Raw genomic sequence first — 21018 nt, 5'->3', positions numbered from 1 at the left:
TCTCCCCAACAAAAACCAGAATGGATATTTTCACATATATGTTACTTTTTCTTTGTTTATCCCACACTTTCTCTAAATAGTCAGCAAGTGCAAAAACTTTATAATCAAAAATCCATTTGAGCCTCTCAGCATCACTTACCCATCAAATCCAAATTCTTACACCTATCAAATAATTTCTGACGCAGCTCATGATACAGAGGACAATAAAATACAAAATGGAACTCATTTTCAATGTCATAAATATCACAGTAAGGACAAATCCGCTCTTGTTCTGGGACCCCCCGATAACGTCCTGTCTCAAGGTGCAGAGGCAAGATCCCACAACGGATTTGGGCACATAGTGATCATTGTCTTTTAGATAACGTCGCACAAACATACTTTTCACAGCTATAACAACTTTTTATCATACTAAATATTCTTAATTTTGGTTTATACAATATGTCCTGTGACCATTTGATCTGATATACATTAAACAAGGCTTCTTTAGCCAAAGAGACATTCACAACGCTCACATTCTGAAATACATGTAATGCGCCAATCCTCATAAATATATCCTCTTCTTCACTTGCTCATGCATGTACTGTATGTCCTGACAAACTATGTCTGATAACCAGTGTTGGGGTAGTTACTCAAAAAAAGTAATCCATTACATACTACTAGTTACTTTAAAAAAAAAGTAATCCCTTACACTACTTAGTTACTGGTTGCTGAAAGTAACTAGTTACATTACTAGTTACATTACTTTTGGATTACTCCGCAATATCACCTGAGCTGCACCATAACTCGATTGCCAATGAACAACATGTACAGGACTGTCTCAGAAAATTAGAATATTGTGATAAAGTCCTTTATTTTCTGTGATGCAAAAATGTCATACATTCTGGATTCATTACAAATCAACTGAAATATTTTAAGCCTTTTATTATTTTAATATTGCTGATCATGGCTTACAGCTTAAGAAAACTCAAATATCCTATCTCAAAAAATTTGAATATTCTGGGAATCTTAATCTTAAAATGTAAACCATAATCAGCAATATTAAAATAATAAAAGGCTTGCAATATTTCAGTTGATTTGTAATGAATCCAGAATGTATGACATTTTAGTTTTTTTTAATTGCATTACAGAAAATAAAGAACTTTATCACAATATTCTAATTTTCTGAGACAGTCCTGTAGTTGGAACCTTATTACTGCAGTGCCCAGATCAGCACCAGAAGTCCCGTAGAATCCCGTAGAATTCTGTAAAATCCCGTAAGATCACGTTAAAGGCTGATTTATGGGTCTGCGTTACACCAACGCAGAACTTACGGTGCGCGTCGCCGTGTAGCCTAGGCCGTAGGTTCTGCGTCGATTTAACGCGGAACCATAAATCAGCCTTAAGTTAAACAAGTGTTGCGCAACGCGTGAAGACGCATGAAAGGCAAGTTTGATTTTCTTTTCTGTTCTCCCGTTCTACATGTAGCTGGAAAGCTTAAAGTAACTAAAGTAACATTTTTTTTTTCTTAGAGTAACTATAATGGGATTACCCAAATTACAACTGTAACGCGTTACATTACTGCGTTACTGGCGAATGTAATCTCGTTACGCGTTACACCCAACACTGCTGATAACAGAAGAAACCAAACGAGCTCTAGTGAATATAGATACTATGAACTTCATTGAACTAATATAACATTTTCAAATTTAAACTGAAATATCCAAAGCACTTCAGATTTGGCCCTTTAGCACGCCGGGTTCTCCCCTCCAGGTGGAGCTTTTGGACCCAGGAACCCTGAGAGGACCTTGGTGGGGAACATCACGGACCTCCTGGGTCTCATCCCGTCCCGTTTACGGCCAGAACTTTAGACCCGGGTTGTGTTTGTCTGACCCGTCTCCTGCAGGCTGAAGCGGGCCGACCACCAGCTCCTGTGGGACCACCAGCTCCACTGCCGGAGGGACCACCCCAGCTGCCTGCCCAAGGTCCTGGCCAGCGCCCCCAGCTGGGACTGGGCCAGCATGGCCCACATCCACGCGCTGCTGCACCGCTGGCCCGCCCTGCCCCCCGTCACGGCGCTGGAGCTGCTGGACTGCAGGTACGAGTCCGGACCCGGCCCCCGGCCCGGTCTGCCCCCTCGCTAGGGCTGGACGATTACCGTATTTTCTGGACTATAAGCCGCACCTGCATATAAGCTGCATCCGCTCTATTTTTTAAAAAAGAATTAAAAAAAGATGAACAAGCCGCATCCGCTCTATTTAAAAAATAATTTATTTAAAATTTTAAATTTATTTAAAAAATATGCAAGCCGCAGATATTTCTGTTGTTAGATTAGATATTTACTACATGTACAGAAGGATTTTGAACTGTAAATGATGTACATGTTTGTACCTAAATAGATCTTTCCTAACAGTGTCTTTTAACACGGCAGCAACTTTGCTGATTAAAACGGGACAGAACCAAGAGAAAATAACGGTATTTATTTATCTATTTATCTGTTTGAAATCTTCTATCTGCTAAAGAAGAAGTAGTGTATTCTTTGCATTTATTTAGTCTTAGTTTTGATTCTAATTCCGGTTAGAGCGCCCCGAGCGGTGGAAGAAAAATCCACAGAATAGCTGCACCTTTGTATAAGCTGCATGGTTCAAAACCTATGAAAAAAGTAGCGGCTTATAGTCCATAAAATACGGTATTTGCATTTGTGATAATATCGTGATGTGATAAAACGAGATTTTCTAACCGCAAAGGCTGCGATTTGACCAGTCACGTGATCTGGTCACGTAATGAGTGAGTAGAGCCGGCATTTAGGCGTAACCTAAATCTACCATGGCCTCAGTGTTGGGGCTCGGCCAGGCGGGGCTTTCTCGAGGAAATATATGAGCGCGGAGTCGGCGTGGTGAGGAGCTGCACGGGCGCGCGGCAACGAGCACGAGCCGGGCGCACGCCGGCGAACAGTGGAGTCGTGCTCTGAGCCACACCTGCAGCCCGTCAGCTAATCAGGAAGAGGGGTTAAAGAGCGGGGCTGCCAGTTGTTCATTGCTGGTTGGTTTTGTTAACTCTGAGCTTTGTTGGTTTGTTACAAAGAAGTTTGCTGGTGTTTTTTTTCTCTCTGTGATTTTTGAGTTATTTGTGAAGAAGTTCTGAGTTTCCTGTGAGGAAGGTTTTTTGTTCCCTTTGGGAGTTTTTCTGTGTTTTTCTATTAAACTACGCCTCGTTTTGGCTAAAGTTTAACCCGGTTTAGTGTCGTGTGATTGGGTTCAGAGAGAACGACGCATAACACTCGTGTGTACAGACGTGTGTAGACGTGTTAAAGAGGTAAAGCCACAGATTTGTTTTCTTTATTGTTGTAATCTGTGCTTTAAATAAATCTGAAATTATTTATTATAAAACTGATTTATTGCTTGTGTAGTTGAAAAATATGGAGGATTTTTTGTGCCAAAATTAAATAAATAAATACATCATTAATTAATTAAAATGGGAATGAAATATATCATTAATTCATTAAAATTAGAATTAAATATGTCATTAATTCATTAAAATACAATTAATTTTAAGTAAAAAAATATATTTATTATTTCAGCATTTAATTAATTAATGACACATTTAATTAATGATTTCGATTTACTTCAAATGAATTGTATTTTAATTAATTAATGATGTATTTATTTATTTAATTTTGGCACAAAAAATCCTCCATAGAAAAATACATGAGAACAGGACCTTGAAAAAGTAATCGCATATTAAATCGCAATATTGAGGAAAAAAATCGCAATTAGATTATTTTCAAAAATGGTTCGGCCCTTCCCCCCGCTGACCCGTCTCTCTGTCCCTGCAGGTTTGCCGACACCGACGTGAGGAGCGTGGCGGTCAGCTGGATCCAGAAGAGCAGCGACGACGAGCTGGCCGACTACCTGCCGCAGCTGGTGCAGGTACCGACCCGGCAAACAGGCCCCAGGAGAAGTTCTCCTCTCCGACCCGGTTTGAACCCAAACCCCCTTCTCTTCTCCTCCTGCAGGCGCTGAAGTTTGAGTGTCACCTGAAGAACTCGCTGGTGGTGTTCCTGCTGTCCAGAGCTCAAGGGAACATCAACATCGCCCACCACCTCTACTGGTGAGTCTGCAGCCGCCACCAGAACCAGCCAGAACCAGCCAGAACCAGCCAGAACCAGCCAGAACCAGCCAGAACCAGCCAGAACCAGCCAGAACCAGCCAGAACCACCCAGAACTAGGGCTGGGCGATATATCGAGTATAGCCGATGTATTTCGGCTTCTACTCTGTGCGATGTACAAAATGACTCTATCGTGCATATTCGAATATAAATTTTCACGCATTTTGCTTTTAGCCACGGGCATTAAATTACAGGCTTTTCTCACTCTCTCGTCTCGTCTCTCCTTCTCTGAGACATAAAACAAGCGCACCCTGTTAGATACGTCAGTCACGTGCTGTCGTGTGTGCATTATCATTGGCCCCCGACCAGCTGCAGGTGTCGGTGCTGCTGTCCGGGACCGCCGCTCACTTCCATCCCGCTTTAATTTAACTTTAACTTTCCCAAACTCGGCCTGTTTGCGCCGTGAGTTCATCTGCGCGGCTGCTACGCGCGGCGGACTCTTTTCAAAGCTAACCGGTTTAGTGAAGACGGGAGGGGATGTTTTCTCACGGCTCCGGAGAGCCGAGGAGCCGCTTAGCGCGACACGCGCAGCCGAGCATTTAGGCTGATTTATGGTCCCGCGTTACACCAACGCAGAGCCTACGGCGTAAGTGCGCGTCGATTTAACGAGGAACCATAATTCAGGCTTTTCTCTTCCAGAGCTGAGAAACGTCACTTAGTGTTGCTTAAATGTGGCCACATGAAATCAATCACTATCATCGAAACAAAGTCAAACAAGACTATATGACGTCATATTTCTAACAATAAGTGAAAGTGATGCAAATTAAAGGAGGAGAGGATGAAACATTGCAGTCCCTGCACCTACAATTTAATATAAAGGTTCTCTAAGGGGCCTCCTGCTCAGAGCAGCTCATCCAGGTAAAACCAGGTAAAACCAGGTAAAACCAGGACCAGAACATGTTCTTAGCAGATGTTCTTCAACCGGGAATCAGAGAGATGCAACGTGCACTTTCTATTTTGAAATGACACTTTTTATGTTTGTGCCACTCACTGCTTAGTAACTGTTTAATAAATACAGTTTTGGTAAATTTGACTTATTCCCCCTTTTTGCATGAAAGTTTAAAATGAGCATATATTAATGCAGTATGAACAAGAATGTTTTAATGTAGACATATAGAATCATCATACTGGTGTGATTGTAGCATCAAAGTGTTAATTCAAGGCTAAGGCAAAATATCGAGATATATATGCTGTATCGTGACATGGCCTAAAAATATCGAGATATTAATAAAAGGCCATATCACCCAGCCCTAGCCAGAACCTGCCAGAACCAGCCAGCTGATGGCGTACCTGCCTCAGGACCTAACTAACCCCCCAACAGCAGTCTAATAGTTATAACAAAGCCAGAACAGCCTGTTATTAATCGTTGATGGAGGATAACAAAAGTAACCCATGTTTCTGTTCAGCGCTGTAGCCAGACGAAGAGTCTCAACTCTGTTGACCCTTTTATTCCTGCAGCTCTCAGTGGTGAAGACTTTATGAGCTTCTTTTACAGTAGAATCATCAGAATTGACCCTTTGTCAGCCTTCTGATTGGTCCCTGACTGACCAATCAGAAACATTATTATTGGTACATCCGGTTTATCCGGTTGGATCAAACAGCCGTCTCTCTCATTCATATCAAAGGAAAAAGTAGTTTTTACTTTATCTTGTATTAAAATTTAAATCACAGGATTATTTTTTTAAACTTTGTATTAGTAAAAGGAACACTTGTAGCGTATTTTTATCCTCTAACGTTGTGTCCCCTGCCAGGCTGCTGAAGGACGCGGTGCAGGACCCGGCCTGGGGGTGGCGCTACGAGCGGGTGCTGGGCGCCCTGCTCTGCCTGAGCGGCAGCAAGCTGAGGGCCGAGCTGGAGAAGCAGACCAGCCTGGTGACTCTGCTGGGAAACGTGGCGGAGCGGGTCCGGCAGGCCGGCGGGTCCACGAGACAGGTGGGTGTGGGGCCACGGGGGTCGGACCTCCGGACCCCAGGAGACCTGGGTCTGGGTAGTGAGCAGAGCTGGTAAAGGACCCAAAAACTGTACTCAAGTAAAAGTACTGTTACTTCAGAATAATATGACTCAAGTAGAAGTAAAAAGTAGTCATCCAAATAATTACTTGAGTAAAAGTAAAAAAGTACTTGGTGAAAAAACTACTCAAGTACTGAGTAACTGTTGAGTAACGTCTGATTTATTTTTTTTAACACAACCATTCAAACAGACAAAAATACAAAATAATCATCTTCAGGCAAATAAAATCAATAAAATAATAAAATTAATTAAAATTAATAAAAAATTTAAAATAGCTTAAATTAAAATAATCTTAAAGTAAATTCAAGTACTTTAATAAATAATAAAATAATAACAGAATACAAAAATAAATTAAGCACAAGTAGCACAAAATTTCAAGCCTTTATACTTTTCTTTTTTAACCAGACAGAACTAGAACAAACATGAATTCATAGAAACTCTGTGTGTGTTTGAGTCTGTGTAAATGTGACAAAACATGCAAAAACAAACATTTTTCCCAAAGAATCACTCAGAGATGTCATGAGATTGACGCGTACGTGGATAAAAGTGATAAAAGAAAAGTAACAGCTCAACGTAGCCTAATGTAGCGGAGTAAGAGGAACAGTTTCTTCTTCACAAATCTACTCAAGTAAAAGTAAAAAGTAAAGTGATTCAAAACTACTCCTAAAAGTACAACATTTCCCAAAACTTACTCAAGTAAATGTAACTTGTTACTACCCACCTCTGGTAGTGAGGCACCGAAATGAAAATTTGTGGCCGAAACCGAAAATAATAATAAACACTTGGCCGAATACCGAATAATACCGAACAATGGTTCTTCGCATTTTTTCATTTATTTTGCCCATTTTTTCACCATTTCATAAATCAAATAAATGTGCAGCGAAATACACGCCAGTCACAATTTGTCTTACTGTACTTATTGTATTTTTTCTCATAATCCTTTTTCATTTTCTCCCGTTCAAATCCAGTTAATCGGGTCGCGGTGAGGCTGATCTCCGCAATTTGAAGCCTTGTATAATAATTGTAAAAATCTGGGTTATTTTCTTTTTTTTTTTAGTTAAAGAGCGATTATAAATATACATAAGATGTTAGATGTTAATTGACATTACTAAGACTAAATGATATAATCCAGTAGGTTCATGGCTGTGCATTTAAAAACCCTGAACTTACACCAGTCGACATAATTCACTGATTCACTCAAAAAACTAAGGATCTTACCAAGAAATGTTCTTATTTTTAAACTAAAAATGCCATTACACCTGATAACACACATCACTTAAAAGGTTAGGTGTTTTTCCCACGTGTTAAAATGTAACTTTCATTTGTGTCAAGCACATTTTAAGTTCTAGTTAAGTTTTAAGTTAAAGTATAAGATTTTGAGTTTTGGCAGTGCTCAAAATAAAATGATGAGACCTGCTGTAAGATAAGATAAGATAAACCTTTAATAGTCCCACAGAGGGGAAATTTGCAAATTTGTATTGGAGCACATTTTCTTTTAGTTAAAACTGTAGCGGGGACAGATGTTTAGAGGAACCTATGTATGTACCGGGTGAAGGCTGATTTATGGTTCCTCGTTACAACAACGCAGAGCCTACGGCGTAGGCTACGGCGTAGGCTCTGCGTTGTTGTAACGAGGAACAATAATTTTGGCTTTAGAGGGGGAACATATAGGAGAACGGACCAGAAGAATATAGAGTCGATTGAAAATAAAAGTTAAGCACTGAGGTACACGTGTCTCCCGTCTGGGCCGTTGCAGACTCATTGCCTGAGCATGGAATGTTACAAAAACCAAACATACCAAACCTCTTTCTTCTACCTTTTACGTGCGCGGCGTCAGTGCGTTGTGCCGCATTAAACATAGTCCGGGCGAAATACGATGCTTTGAGCTGGTGAAATTAAACGAGAAAAAAAAAAGAAATTTAACGATTTCTCGAGGCAGAGAAAATTCCACGATCATTTTTTGTAAGCGAATTACTTGAATTATTCGAGGAATCGTTTCAGCCTTCAGAGTTTTCTCCACCGCGTCGGTACTACGATCTTTTCTCTGCTGTGCGTCCCGTGACCGTCTCCATCACCAAGTGGTTTCCCAAATCCAACTCAGCCTGGATCCTTTCTCCTCTGCTTTTTCCCACATCCAAGTAATGATCTGACATGCTGACATGTTTGCTGCATTTAACACCACACGCCCCTCACTCCACGCTGTTCTCTGTTTGATTGCCTCATCTAAACACGCAGTTATTAATTGTTCGGTTTTTCTCGGTTGTTCCCCACTTATTCCACCGAACACCATAAAATGTTTTTTTCCATTTTTCGGTTACCGAACATTGGGTGCATCACTAGTTCTGGGGTTGGGGTCGGACCTCCGGACCTCATGAGACCTGGTTCTGACGTGTCCCCGGTTCTGTCCCCAGGTGGCGCTGCAGGAGGGCCTGGAACACGTCCAGAACTTCTTCCAGAAGAACCGGTGCCGGCTGCCGCTCAGCCCCAGCCTGGTGGCCAAGGAGCTGAACACTAAGGTACGGGGGGGGCGGTTCTGGACCGGTTCTGGGGGGGGCACCGGTTCTGGCCGGCCTGGACCGGTTCTGGGCCAGTTCTGGGGGGGCCTGGACCGGTTCTGAGCAGCAGCTGACCCCCTCTGCTCTGTTGCAGGCCTGCTCCTTCTTCAGCTCCAACGCGGTTCCCCTGAAGTTGGCGCTGGTCAACGCCGACCCGCTGGGCGAGGAGATCAACGTCATGTTCAAGGTGCAGAACCGACCCGGTCCAGACCTACTGGTCTGGACCTACCGGTCTGGTTCCGGTCTGTGATTGGACGCTGCCTCGGCGTCGCCGCTGCTCATTTGCATAATGTGTTGCAGGTGGGGGAGGACCTGAGGCAGGACATGCTGGCCCTGCAGATGATCCGGATCATGGACCGGGTCTGGCTGCAGGAGGGTCTGGACCTGCGCATCGTCAACTTCAAGTGCATCTCCACCGGGACGGACAAAGGTACCGGGGGGGACACCGCCGTCATGAGGAGCAGCGGGTTCTAGGAATAAATAATAATATTAATAATAATAATAATACATTTTATTTGTATAGCGCATTTCTAGGCACTTAAAGACGCTTTACATTAGTGAAAATCATAAAAGCAAAACACATAGGACAATTACATGACACAGGACATTAATCACACATTAAAAGCAGTTCTGTAAAGGTGAGTTTTGAGATGGGATTTGATTATTGGGAGGTCTGTACAGTCACGGATGTATTTGGGGAGGGAGTTCCAGAAGGTGGGAGCAGCGATAATAATAATAATAGGAATAAATAATAATATTAGTAACATGATAGATGGAGGGAGGAATGGTTAATAAGTGGTTAATAAGGTCGTTAATAAGGTGTTAATAAGGTGTTAATAAGGTCGTTAATAAGGTGTTAATAAGTGGTTAATAAGTGGTTAATACGGTGTTAATACGGTGTTAATAAGGTGTTAATAAGTGGTTAATAAGTGGTTAATAAGGTGTTAATAAGTGGTTAATAAGTGGTTAATAAGGTGTTAATAAGTGGTTAATAAGTGGTTAATAAGGTGTTAATAAGTTGTTAATAAGGTGTTAATAAGGCGTTAATAAGGTGTTAATAAGTGGTTAATAAGTGGTTAATAAGGTGTTAATAAGTGGTTAATAGTAGTTAATAAGTGGTTAATAAGGTGTTAATAAGTGGTTAATAATGTGTTAATAAGGTGTTAATACGTGGTTAATAAGTGGTTAATATTGTGTTAATAAGTGGTTAATAGTGGTTAATAAGGTGTTAATAAGTGGTTAATAAGGTGTTAATAAGTGGTTAATAAGGTGTTAATAAGTGGTTAATAAGGTGTTAATAAGTGGTTAATACGGTGTTAATAAGGTGTTAATAAGGTGTTAATAAGGCGTTAATAAGGTGTTAATAAGTGGTTAATAAGTGGTTAATAAGTGGTTAATAAGGTGTTAATAAGGTGTTAATAAGGTGTTAATAAGTGGTTAATAAGTGGTTAATAAGGTGTTAATAAGTGGTTAATAAGGTGTTAATAAGGTGTTAATAAGTGGTTAATAAGGCGTTAATAAGGTGTTAATAAGTGGTTAATAAGTGGTTAATAAGTGGTTAATAAGGTGTTAATAAGGTGTTAATAAGGTGTTAATAAGTGGTTAATAAGTGGTTAATAAGGTGTTAATAAGTGGTTAATAAGTGGTTAATACGTGGTTAATAAGTGGTTAATAAGGTGTTAATAAGTGGTTAATAAGTGGTTAATAAGGTGTTAATAAGTTGTTAATAAGGTGTTAATAAGGCATTAATAAGTGGTTGATAAGTGGTTAATAAGGTGTTAATAAGTGGTTAATAAGGCGTTAATAAGTGGTTAATAAGGTGTTAATAAGGCGTTAATAAGGTGTTAATAAGTGGTTAATAAGGTGTTAATAAGTGGTTAATAAGGTGTTAATAAGGTGTTAATACGTGGTTAATAAGTGGTTAATAAGGTGTTAATAAGTGGTTAATAAAGTGTTAATAAGGTCGTTAATAAGTGGTTAATAAGTGGTTATAAGGTGTTAATAAGTGGTTAATACATGGTTAATAAGGTGTTAATAAGTGGTTAATACGTGGTTAATAAGTGGTTAATAAGGCGTTAATAAGGTGTTAATAAGTGGTTAATAATGTGTTAATAAGGTGTTAATACGTTGTTAATAAGTGGTTAATATTGTGTTAATAAGTGGTTAATAAGGTGTTAATAAGTGGTTAATAAGGTGTTAATACGTGGTTAATACGGTGTTAATAAGTGGTTAATAAGGTGTTAATAAGGTGTTAATAAGTGGTTAATAGTGGTTAATAAGGGGTTAATAAGGTGTTAATAAGGTGTTAAGTGGTTAATAATGTGTTAATAAGGTGTTAATACGTGGTTAATAAGTGGTTAATATTGTGTTAATAAGTGGTTAATAGTGGTTAATAAGTGGTTAATAAGGTGTTAATAAGTGGTTAATAAGTGGTTAATACGGTGTTAATAAGGTGTTAATAAGTGGTTAATAAGTGGTTAATAAGGTGTTAATAAGTGGTTAATAAGGTGTTAATAAGTGGTTAATAAGGTGTTAATAAGGTGTTAATAAGTGGTTAATATTGTGTTAATAAGTGGTTAATAATGTGTTAATAAGGTGTTAATAAGTGGTTAATAAGTGGTTAATATTGTGTTAATAAGTGGTTAATAGTGGTTAATAAGTGGTTAATAAGGTGTTAATAAGTGGTTAATAAGGTGTTAATAAGTGGTTAATAAGGTGTTAATAAGTGGTTAATAAGGTGTTAATAAGGTGTTAATAAGTGGTTAATATTGTGTTAATAAGTGGTTAATAGTGGTTAATAAGTGGTTAATAAGGTGTTAATAAGTGGTTAATAATGTGTTAATAAGGTGTTAATACGTGGTTAATAAGTGGTTAATATTGTGTTAATAAGGTGTTAATAAGGTGTTAATAAGTGGTTAATACGTGGTTAATACGTGGTTAATAAGGTGTTAATAAGTGGTTAACAAGGTGTTAATAAAGTGTTAATACGTGGTTAATAAGTGGTTAATATGGTGTTAATAAGTGGTTAATAAGTGGTTAATAAGGTGTTAATAAGTGGTTAATAAGGTGTTAATAAGTGGTTAATAATGTGTTAATAAGGTGTTAATACGTGGTTAATAAGTGGTTAATATTGTGTTAATAAGGTGTTAATAAGGTGTTAATAAGTGGTTAATACGTGGTTAATACGTGGTTAATAAGGTGTTAATAAGTGGTTAATATTGTGTTAATAAGTGGTTAATAATGTGTTAATAAGGTGTTAATAAGTGGTTAATAAGTGGTTAATATTGTGTTAATAAGTGGTTAATAGTGGTTAATAAGTGGTTAATAAGGTGTTAATAAGTGGTTAATAAGGTGTTAATAAGTGGTTAATAAGGTGTTAATAAGTGGTTAATAAGGTGTTAATAAGGTGTTAATAAGTGGTTAATATTGTGTTAATAAGTGGTTAATAGTGGTTAATAAGTGGTTAATAAGGTGTTAATAAGTGGTTAATAATGTGTTAATAAGGTGTTAATACGTGGTTAATAAGTGGTTAATATTGTGTTAATAAGGTGTTAATAAGGTGTTAATAAGTGGTTAATACGTGGTTAATACGTGGTTAATAAGGTGTTAATAAGTGGTTAACAAGGTGTTAATAAAGTGTTAATACGTGGTTAATAAGTGGTTAATATGGTGTTAATAAGTGGTTAATAAGTGGTTAATAAGGTGTTAATAAGTGGTTAATAAGGTGTTAATAAGTGGTTAATAATGTGTTAATAAGGTGTTAATACGTGGTTAATAAGTGGTTAATAAGGTGTTACTAAGGTGTTAATAAGGTGTTAATAAGTGGTTAACAAGGTGTTAATAAAGTGTTAATACGTGGTTAATAAGGTGTTAATAAGTGGTTAATAAGGTGTTAATAAGTGGTTAATAAGGTGTTACTAAGGCGTTAATAAGTGGTTAATGTGTTAATAAGTGGTTAATAAGGCGTTAATAAGTGGTTAATAAGGCGTTAATAAGTGGTTAATAAGGTGTTACTAAGGTGTTAATAAGTGGTTAATAAGGTGTTAATAAGTGGTTAATAAGGTGTTAATAAGTGGTTAATAAGGTGTTAATAAGTGGTTAATAAGGTGTTACTAAGGCGTTAATAAGTGGTTAATGTGTTAATAAGTGGTTAATAAGGCGTTAACAAGTGGTTAATAAGGTGTTAATAAGTGGTTAATAAGGTGTTAATAAGTGGTTAATAAGGTGTTACTAAGGCGTTAATAAGTGGTTAATGTGTTAATAAGTGGTTAATAAGGCGTTAATAAGTGGTTAATAAGGCGTTAACAAGTGGTTAATAAGGTGTTAATAAGTGGTTAATAAGGTGTTAATAAGGCGTTAATAAGTGGTTAATAAGGTTGTTAATAAGTGGTTAATAAGGTGTTAATAAGGTGTTAATAAGTGGTTAATAAGGTCGTTAATAATTGGTTAATAAGGTGTTAATAAGTGGTTAATAAGGTCATTAATAAGTGGTTAATACGGTTGTTAATACGTGGTTAATAAGTGGTTAATGAGTGGTTAATAAGTGGTTAATAAGGTCATTAATAAGTGGTTAATAAGGTGTTAATAAGTGGTTAATAGTTGGTTAATAAGGTCATTAATAAGGTCGTTAATACCCCTCCAGGCATGGTGGAGCTGGTCCCCTCCTCCGACACCCTCAGGAAGATCCAGGTGGAGTACGGCGTCACCGGCTCCTTCAAGGACAAACCTCTGGCCGAGTGGCTGCGCAAGTACAACCCTGCAGAGGACGAGTACGAGAAGGTGAGGGGGACGAGAAGGTAGGGGGTTGTTGGGGTCGTAGGGGTCAGAGGTCGTGGCATCAGTCCGGCCTGCTTCCATCCCAGGAGGTCGGAGGAACCTCGTTATGACCCTGGATTCACACTGAAAGCGCCACAAGCGTCATAGACGTCCGGCTGCCATTCATTGTCTATGAGAGCGTGCTGCGAGAGGCCACGGAGGCTTTGGAGGCGTCCAATTTGAAGTTGAAAAATCTCAACTTTATTTAAATAAGCAGCGGCGACACCGAGGCAGCGTCCAATCACAGACCAGGATTCCTGAAGCGAGAAGCCTCAATGCAGATTGTGCTTTCATGTAGACATAAACGTACACTCACTCGCATGCATACAGGAGCAGAGCTGTCACTAACAAACTTATTTTATCAGGAATTAATATATTTCATCCAGCAAACTGACATTTTTGCTGATTTGACTGCTGTTTTTACCTGAACTGCTCATGTGAAACACGTATCTGATGGGTGAGGAGCTGGATGGTCCTAACGATTTTATTTACTGCATCGATCCAACGCAAAATAATTAAAAACCGTGCTTATTAATCAAAAAACACAGTTTAAACCAGTGTCTCCCAACCTGGGGTCCTCCCCCCCCTGGGGGGCGCCAGAGATCTCTGGGGGGGCCCGAAACTTTGTCTGCTTTGAGGATATGCAGTTGTAAAAATTATATTTGCGCATGTTAAATAAATAAAAAATAATAACACACCTAATGGAATACTGTAATCCAAGTTTGTATAAACCCACTTAGTATTTTAAAATGACAAATATATTTCTAAATTATTTAGCAGGATACAAACTTAAAAACGTATTATATCATTATTCAACATTTAATCATACTACTACTCCGACAGGTTGTTAAAAAAATTTTTTTTAAATGTTCGCTCTTATATTAAGAGAGATTTTTCAGAAATTATTTTATGTACTTGCAATTATTTTTTGTGTGTATTTTATACATTGGTGACACAAAAGGAAGGTGAGAAAAACAAAGTAATCTGTATACAGGGTAAAGCAAAGAGAAATGTATCAAAAAAACCATAATTCATGTTATTTTTTTCAATTAAAGATTTGTAACGAATAACTTTACTATTTTGGTGCTAGTACGTACGGGTCGGGGGGCCGGCTGGTCTTAGACAAAAGTAGTGGGGAAAACAAGGAAAACAGGTTGGGAACCACTGGTTTAAACATTATGACCAAATCCGCTCCGACCCGGTGTGTCAGTGTTCACCTGCAGACAGACTGCAGCTTCACCGGGACCAACGATGATGGTTGATGTTGATCCAGAACCAACTTTGTTAAGGAGCATCAAACTCCGTCCCAAGCCTCCACAGGCGATTTTTGACGCTTTCAGTGTGAATCCACCATGAGGGTCAAACGTGTAAACATGACCTTCACCGTCGACTTCTGCTGAACCAGAAAACACCTGAACTCCCCCGTCTCCCCCGTGTCTCCCCCGTGTCTCCCCCGTGTTTCCGCCTTGTCTCCCCCGTGTCTCCCCCGTGTCTCCCCCGTGTCCCCCGTGTCTCCCCCGTGTCTCCCCCGTGTCTCCCCCGTGTCTCCCCCGTGTCTCCCCCGTGTCCCCCGTGTCTCCCCCGTGTCCCCCGTGTCTCCCCCATGTCTCCCCCGTGTCCCCCGTGTCTCCCCCGTGTCTCCCCCGTGTCTCCCCCGTGTTTCCGCCTTGTCTCCCCCGTGTCTCCCCCGTGTCTCCCCCGTGTCTCCCCCATGTCTCCCCCGTGTCTCCCCCGTGTCTCCCCCGTGTTTCCGCCTTGTCTCCCCCGTGTCTCCCCCGTGTCTCCCCCGTGTCTCCCCCATGTCTCCCCCGTGTCCCCCGTGTCTCCCCCGTGTCTCCCCCGTCTCCCCCGTGTCTCCCCCCCTTGTCTCCCCCTTGTCTCCCCCGTGTCTCCCCCGTGTCTCCCCCGTGTCTCCCCCGTGTCTCCCGTGTCTCCCCCGTGTCTCCCCCGTGTCTCCCCCCCTCCAGGCCTCGGAGAACTTCATCTACTCGTGCGCCGGCTGCTGCGTCGCCACCTACGTCCTCGGCATCTGCGACCGGCACAACGACAACATCATGCTGCGCTCCACCGGACACATGTTCCACATCGACTTCGGGAAGTTCCTGGGCCACGCCCAGATGTTCGGCAGCTTCAAAAGGTACTGGACAGCTGTGCAGGGGCGGGGCCTGTGATGGGGCGGAGCCTGTGATGGGGGCGGAGCCTGGGGCTGATCATGACCATGTTTATCAGCATGTTGTAAAGACAGTGAGACCTGACTTACCTGAGACCTGACCAGAGGTGTCTTCAGTATTCACATTCATTACTCAGGTAGAAGTATAGATACTAGAGTTTAAAAATACTCCTGTAGAAGTTGAAATATCAACTCAAGTTTTTTACTCAAGTAAAAGTATAAAAGTACTGGTTTCAAAACTACTTAAAGTATAAAAGTAAAAGTAATGTCAGGGGAAAAAAAGCCATTAAGGACAAAAGCCATTGAAAATGAATGTATCTTAGTATAATGTAAATATATTAAAGAACCATATATGTGTACTATTGAGCATTAACATGTGTTTCAGAGAGCAGCAGATATGATGACTAGTTCCTATAAGTATTGTAATGGTGCAAAAAGTCAAACTTCAGAGCATGTTATCATTTATCCTAACCTTTATTGGAATGTACATCCAAGTTTAGTTGCAGGAATCTGAGGGAACGGATGTAAGAACAAAACTGGACAAGAACATCTGAAACAACCACAACCAAATTCACTCTATCCGGATGGAGCAATTTAACTGGATAGTTTGTTTTTAAAGGCCGAAATGAAATAGTGTAACGAGGCTGTTTTTAAAATGTAAGGAGTAAAAAGTACAGATAATTGCGTGAAAATGTAAGGAGTAAAAGTAAAAAGTCGTCTGAAAAATAATTACTCCAGTGAAGTATAAATTACTACTTAAGTAAGGTAACGAAGTATTTGTACTTCGTTACTTGACACCTCTGGATCTGACTTACCTGAGACCTGATTTACCTGAGACCTGGTTTATTCCAGAGGGGTAGAGTCTACAGGCCCCGCCTCCAGCAGGTGACTGACACCTGTCTCTCTGTCCCGTCTCCTGTCTCTCTGTCCCGTCTCCTGTCTCGTCTCCTGTCTCTCCGTCCCGTCTCCTGTCTCTCTGTCCCGTCTCCTCAGGGACCGGGCCCCGTTCGTCCTGACCTCGGACATGGCGTACGTCATCAACGGGGGCGAGCGTCCGACCAGCCGGTTCCAGCTGTTCGTGGATTTGTGCTGCCAGGCCTACAACCTGATCCGGAAGAACTCGGGGCTGTTCCTGAACCTGCTGTCGCTGGTGAGGCCGGACCCGGAACCAGTCAGAGTTAGGGATGAGTATCGTTAGGAACTTATCCATACCCATACTCCTTATCGCTACCCATATTTATATATACTCTTATCAATTACAGCTGGGATCGATTCAAATGTCAAGAATCGATTCGATTCCGATTCTTAAGATTCAGAATCGATTATCACCATTTGATTCGATTCGATTCGATATTGATTTGGGTTAGTGTTGCCTGAATTATATAAATGTAAAATTACTATTGAAATAATAATTTCACAATAATTATTGTGAAATAACTAAGAAATAAATAACTCAAATAGGCATTTCAATTTCCATTTAAAGTGCAAAAAAAAGAAATAAATTGCAACAGCTCAAGCAGTAAACAGATTATTTTAGCTTGTCTGATTTATTCTGTCACCAGACACAGCTGGACATGAAGCACCGGCATTTTTCAGGTATTTCATGACAAACCGTGTCCGATAACAGAGAAACCAAACAAGCTATAGTAAATATAGATAATATGAACTTCATTGAACTAATATAACATTTAGAAATTTAAGCTGAAATGTCCAGCATTTTCTCTAAAGAAAAGTTAATTTAGTTCAGGAGTTTTCAAAACTACTGGGATTAAAGTTCACCAGGCAAAAATGTAATGATGGAAAAAAAAGAAAAATTTTATAAAAAAAAAAAAAGATCGATCTTTAGACATACAAATCGATTTTTAGGAATTAATATGAGAATCGATTTAGAATCAGAAAATCGATTTTTTCAACACAGGCCTACTATCAATACCACGCCATGTTTTTTAGTGTATAAAAAAAATATGTTACAAGATGGTAAACTTACATATACAGTAGGGAGGTCCCGATACCATTTTTTTCACACCGAGTACTCTACGCCTTAGAGTATTTTAATTTGTGTACTCGCCGATACCGAGTACCGATCCGATACTTCTACCACAAAAATAACTAGGCTAAAAATTCAATGAAAAATGCAATGAATTGGAAGACAGGTTTTATTTGCAACAGAAATTCAATTTTAAACAAAACTCAGCCGGGGCTCTTTCCTCCGCGCTTTAGTCTCATCGCAGGAACATCAACTGAGCATGTGCGGTGGTTCACCTGAAGCCATCCGTGTGAAACAACATAAACAATCAAATAGAATTAAAAAACAGGCTAAGTGAAATGATATGATGAATATATGATGAATTTACTTTCCTAAAGAGGAGCAGGACGGGGAACAGTTACGAGTTCTGAAAGTTATTTCAGCTAGAGACCCAGAAACATGCGTCTGCGTCATCAGTCATTAATGCCAGAGAGACAAATGAGTGAAAATGACAAATTAACTCTTGAAGACAATCAATGTGTATATAAACTGAAAATATTTAAAATAAATAAATGTGCTTTAATTCACTAGTGTTTTCATTTAGGCTCTATTCTACTCTCAGTGTCAACAAAGGTAGAACTGTAGATTCTGAGCACATAATATGTAGTTTGTAAGTGGTTGACAGGCAGATATTTTAGATTTTGGTCCAGCGCTGGAAAAATTTCCCTTACAGGGATACAGAATCTTCGTATACCTTGAGAATAGCCTTTTTACAGATAGTCTTACTCTGAATTAGGTAAACAACACTAGTTTTACTTATAAACTATAAGCATACTAAAGCTAGTCTTGTTTACCTATTGTGAACAAATCCTTCAGATTTGTGAACAAATCCTTCAGATTTGTTCACAATAATTCTGTTCTGCAACTACTTACTTGAAAATAAATGTATTGCAATAAATTATGCTCTGTCTTAATCAGAGGTTTCAAGCAACGAAGTACAAATACTTCGTTACCTTACTTAAAGGAGCTTGAGGCAGGATTGAGGCAGGATTTATGAAATAAATTCGTATACGTTTTAAGTTTTCTAGTAATAATGTCAGATGAAGCGTTCCAAACCAAAAGAATGAGCCCTCTAGTGTATCTCTCCTTTGCCTGTGGCGCTAGAGAGTCTAATTTCTTAAAAGGAGCCTCAAGCTCCTTTAAGTAGAAATGTTGGTTATCTATACTTCACTGGAGTAATTTTTCAGACGACTTTTTTACTTTTACTCCTTACATTTTCACGCAATTATCTGTACTTTTTACTCCTTACATTTTAAAAACAGCCTCATTACTCTATTTCATTTCAGCCTTTAATAAAAACTATCCAGTTAAAATTGCTCCATCCGGATAGAGTGAATTTGGTTGTGGTTGGATGAGAAGTATAAACATAATACCATTCCGACACCCTATTGGTTTGTACGCGTCTGCTCTCTGAAAACACGTGTTAATGCTCAATAGTAACACATATATGCTTCTTTAATAGATTTAAATTATACTAAGATACATTCATTTTCAATGGCTTTTGTCCTTAATGGATTTTTACCCCTTACATTACTTTTACTTTTATACTTTAAGTAGTTTTGAAACCAGTACTTTTATACTTGAGTGAAAAACTTGAGTTGATACTTCAACTTCTACAGGAGTATTTTTAAACTCTAGTATCTATACTTCTACCTGAGTAATGAATGTGAATACTGAAGACACCTCTGGTCTTACTACATAATAGTAATTTTTAAATAGTAAAATTGACTTTGTGTGTGAGGTTGGGCCCGTGGGGGGCATTAGTTCCTACAGGAACTTTATCCTTTCCCCCCTCCCTGCAGATGATGTCGTCAGGTCTGGTGGAGCTGAGCAGCTCTCAGGACCTGGAAGTACGTGTTCGACGCCCTGCAGCCCCACAACACCGACGCCGAGGCCACCATCTTCTTCACCAGGTAACCCTAATAATCCTCATTATAATTATTAATAATCCTCCCCTCACCCAGACGTGTCCGGCCTGCACCAATCAAATCAAACTTTATCTGTATAGCGCTTAGGGCTGGGGATCGATTCAAATGTCAAGAATCGATTCGATTCCGATTCTTAAGATTCAGAATCGATTATCAAGATTTGATTTGATACGATTCGATTCCGACGTTGATTCTGGGTTAGTGTTATTAAAACTGTTTTTTCAGCTGTTGCATGAATTATATGACTGTAGTTCTGCAACATATTAATACTAGTATTACTATTGAGATTAAACAGCAAGTATTGCAGCTAATGATGCTGTAAGGACCAATCAGCTCCCAGAATGCTGATAGAACTGAAACAGAAAACATCATGTGGTGTCAGAATTAATCAATTTTTCCCATTTTTGAGAATTTGGTTTTTATGCAAATGTAACCCCAAGACAGTATATAAAGCAAAGAATATAGACAATTTATGCAATTATAACTGAAAACTTTAATGTTTTGCATACTTTTAAACATATTTAAAGACAGAAACATGGCACTAGTTAGTGCTTGTGTCCAACAAAACATTCCTTTTTTTGGGCATAAAAAAAGACCAAAAGTTGTAATGATTTTTTTTTTAAATTTAAAAGAAAGAAAGAAAGAAAGAAAGAAAGAAAGAAAGAAAGAAAGAAAGAAAGAAAGAAAGAAAGAAAGAAAGAAAGAAAGAAGCCTGGAAAGAAAGAAAGAAAGAAAGAAAGAAAGAAATGAGCCTAGAAAGAAAGAAAGAAAGAAAGAAATGAGCCTGAAAGAAAGAAAGAAAGAAATGAGCCAAGAAAGAAAGAAAGAAAGAAAGAAAGAAAGAAAGAAATGAGCCTGAAAGAAAGAAAGAAAGAAATGAGCCTGAAAGAAAGAAAGAAAGAAATGAGCCTGAAAGAAAGAAAGAAAGAAATGAGCCTGAAAGAAAGAAAGAAAGAAATGAGCCAAGAAAGAAAGAAAGAAAGAAATGAGCAAAGAAAGAAAGAAAGAAAGAAAGAAAGAAAGAAAGAAATGAGCCTAGAAAGAAAGAAAGAAAGAAAGAAATGAGCAAAGAAAGAAAGAAAGAAAGAAATGAGCAAGAAAGAAAGAAAGAAAGACAGAAAGAAAGAAATGAGCCAAGAAAGAAAGAAAGAAAGAAAGAAATGAGCCTAGAAAGAAAGAAAGAAAGAAAGAAAGAAAGAAAGAAAGAAAGAAATAAAGAAAGAAAGAAAGAAAGAAAGAAAGAAAGAAAGAAAGAAAGAAAGAAAGAAAGAAAGAAAGAAAGAAAGAAAGAAAGAAAGAAAGAAGCCTGGAAAGAAAGAAAGAAAGAAAGAAAGAAAGAAAGAAAGAAAGAAAGAAATGAGCCTAGAAAG

General features: G+C 39.0%; 1 protein-coding gene across 1 annotated transcript in view; it reads left to right on the top strand.

The window, feature by feature from the left end:
- Positions 1-21018, top strand: part of pik3c2a (phosphatidylinositol-4-phosphate 3-kinase, catalytic subunit type 2 alpha) — a 96220-nt gene that overhangs the window by 62987 nt on the left and 12215 nt on the right. Inside the window, 12 exon segments of the mRNA XM_061720824.1 lie at positions 1883-2074; positions 3812-3905; positions 3992-4086; positions 5896-6076; positions 8566-8670; positions 8804-8896; positions 9010-9139; positions 13352-13488; positions 15492-15661; positions 16688-16844; positions 19523-19567; positions 19569-19633. Coding sequence (XP_061576808.1) covers positions 1883-2074; positions 3812-3905; positions 3992-4086; positions 5896-6076; positions 8566-8670; positions 8804-8896; positions 9010-9139; positions 13352-13488; positions 15492-15661; positions 16688-16844; positions 19523-19567; positions 19569-19633 — 1464 coding nt within the window.

Source organism: Cololabis saira, chromosome 5 (genome assembly GCF_033807715.1).
Source record: "Cololabis saira isolate AMF1-May2022 chromosome 5, fColSai1.1, whole genome shotgun sequence".
NCBI lineage: Eukaryota > Metazoa > Chordata > Actinopteri > Beloniformes > Belonidae > Cololabis > Cololabis saira.
This window is presented reverse-complemented; position numbering and strand designations above follow the sequence as displayed.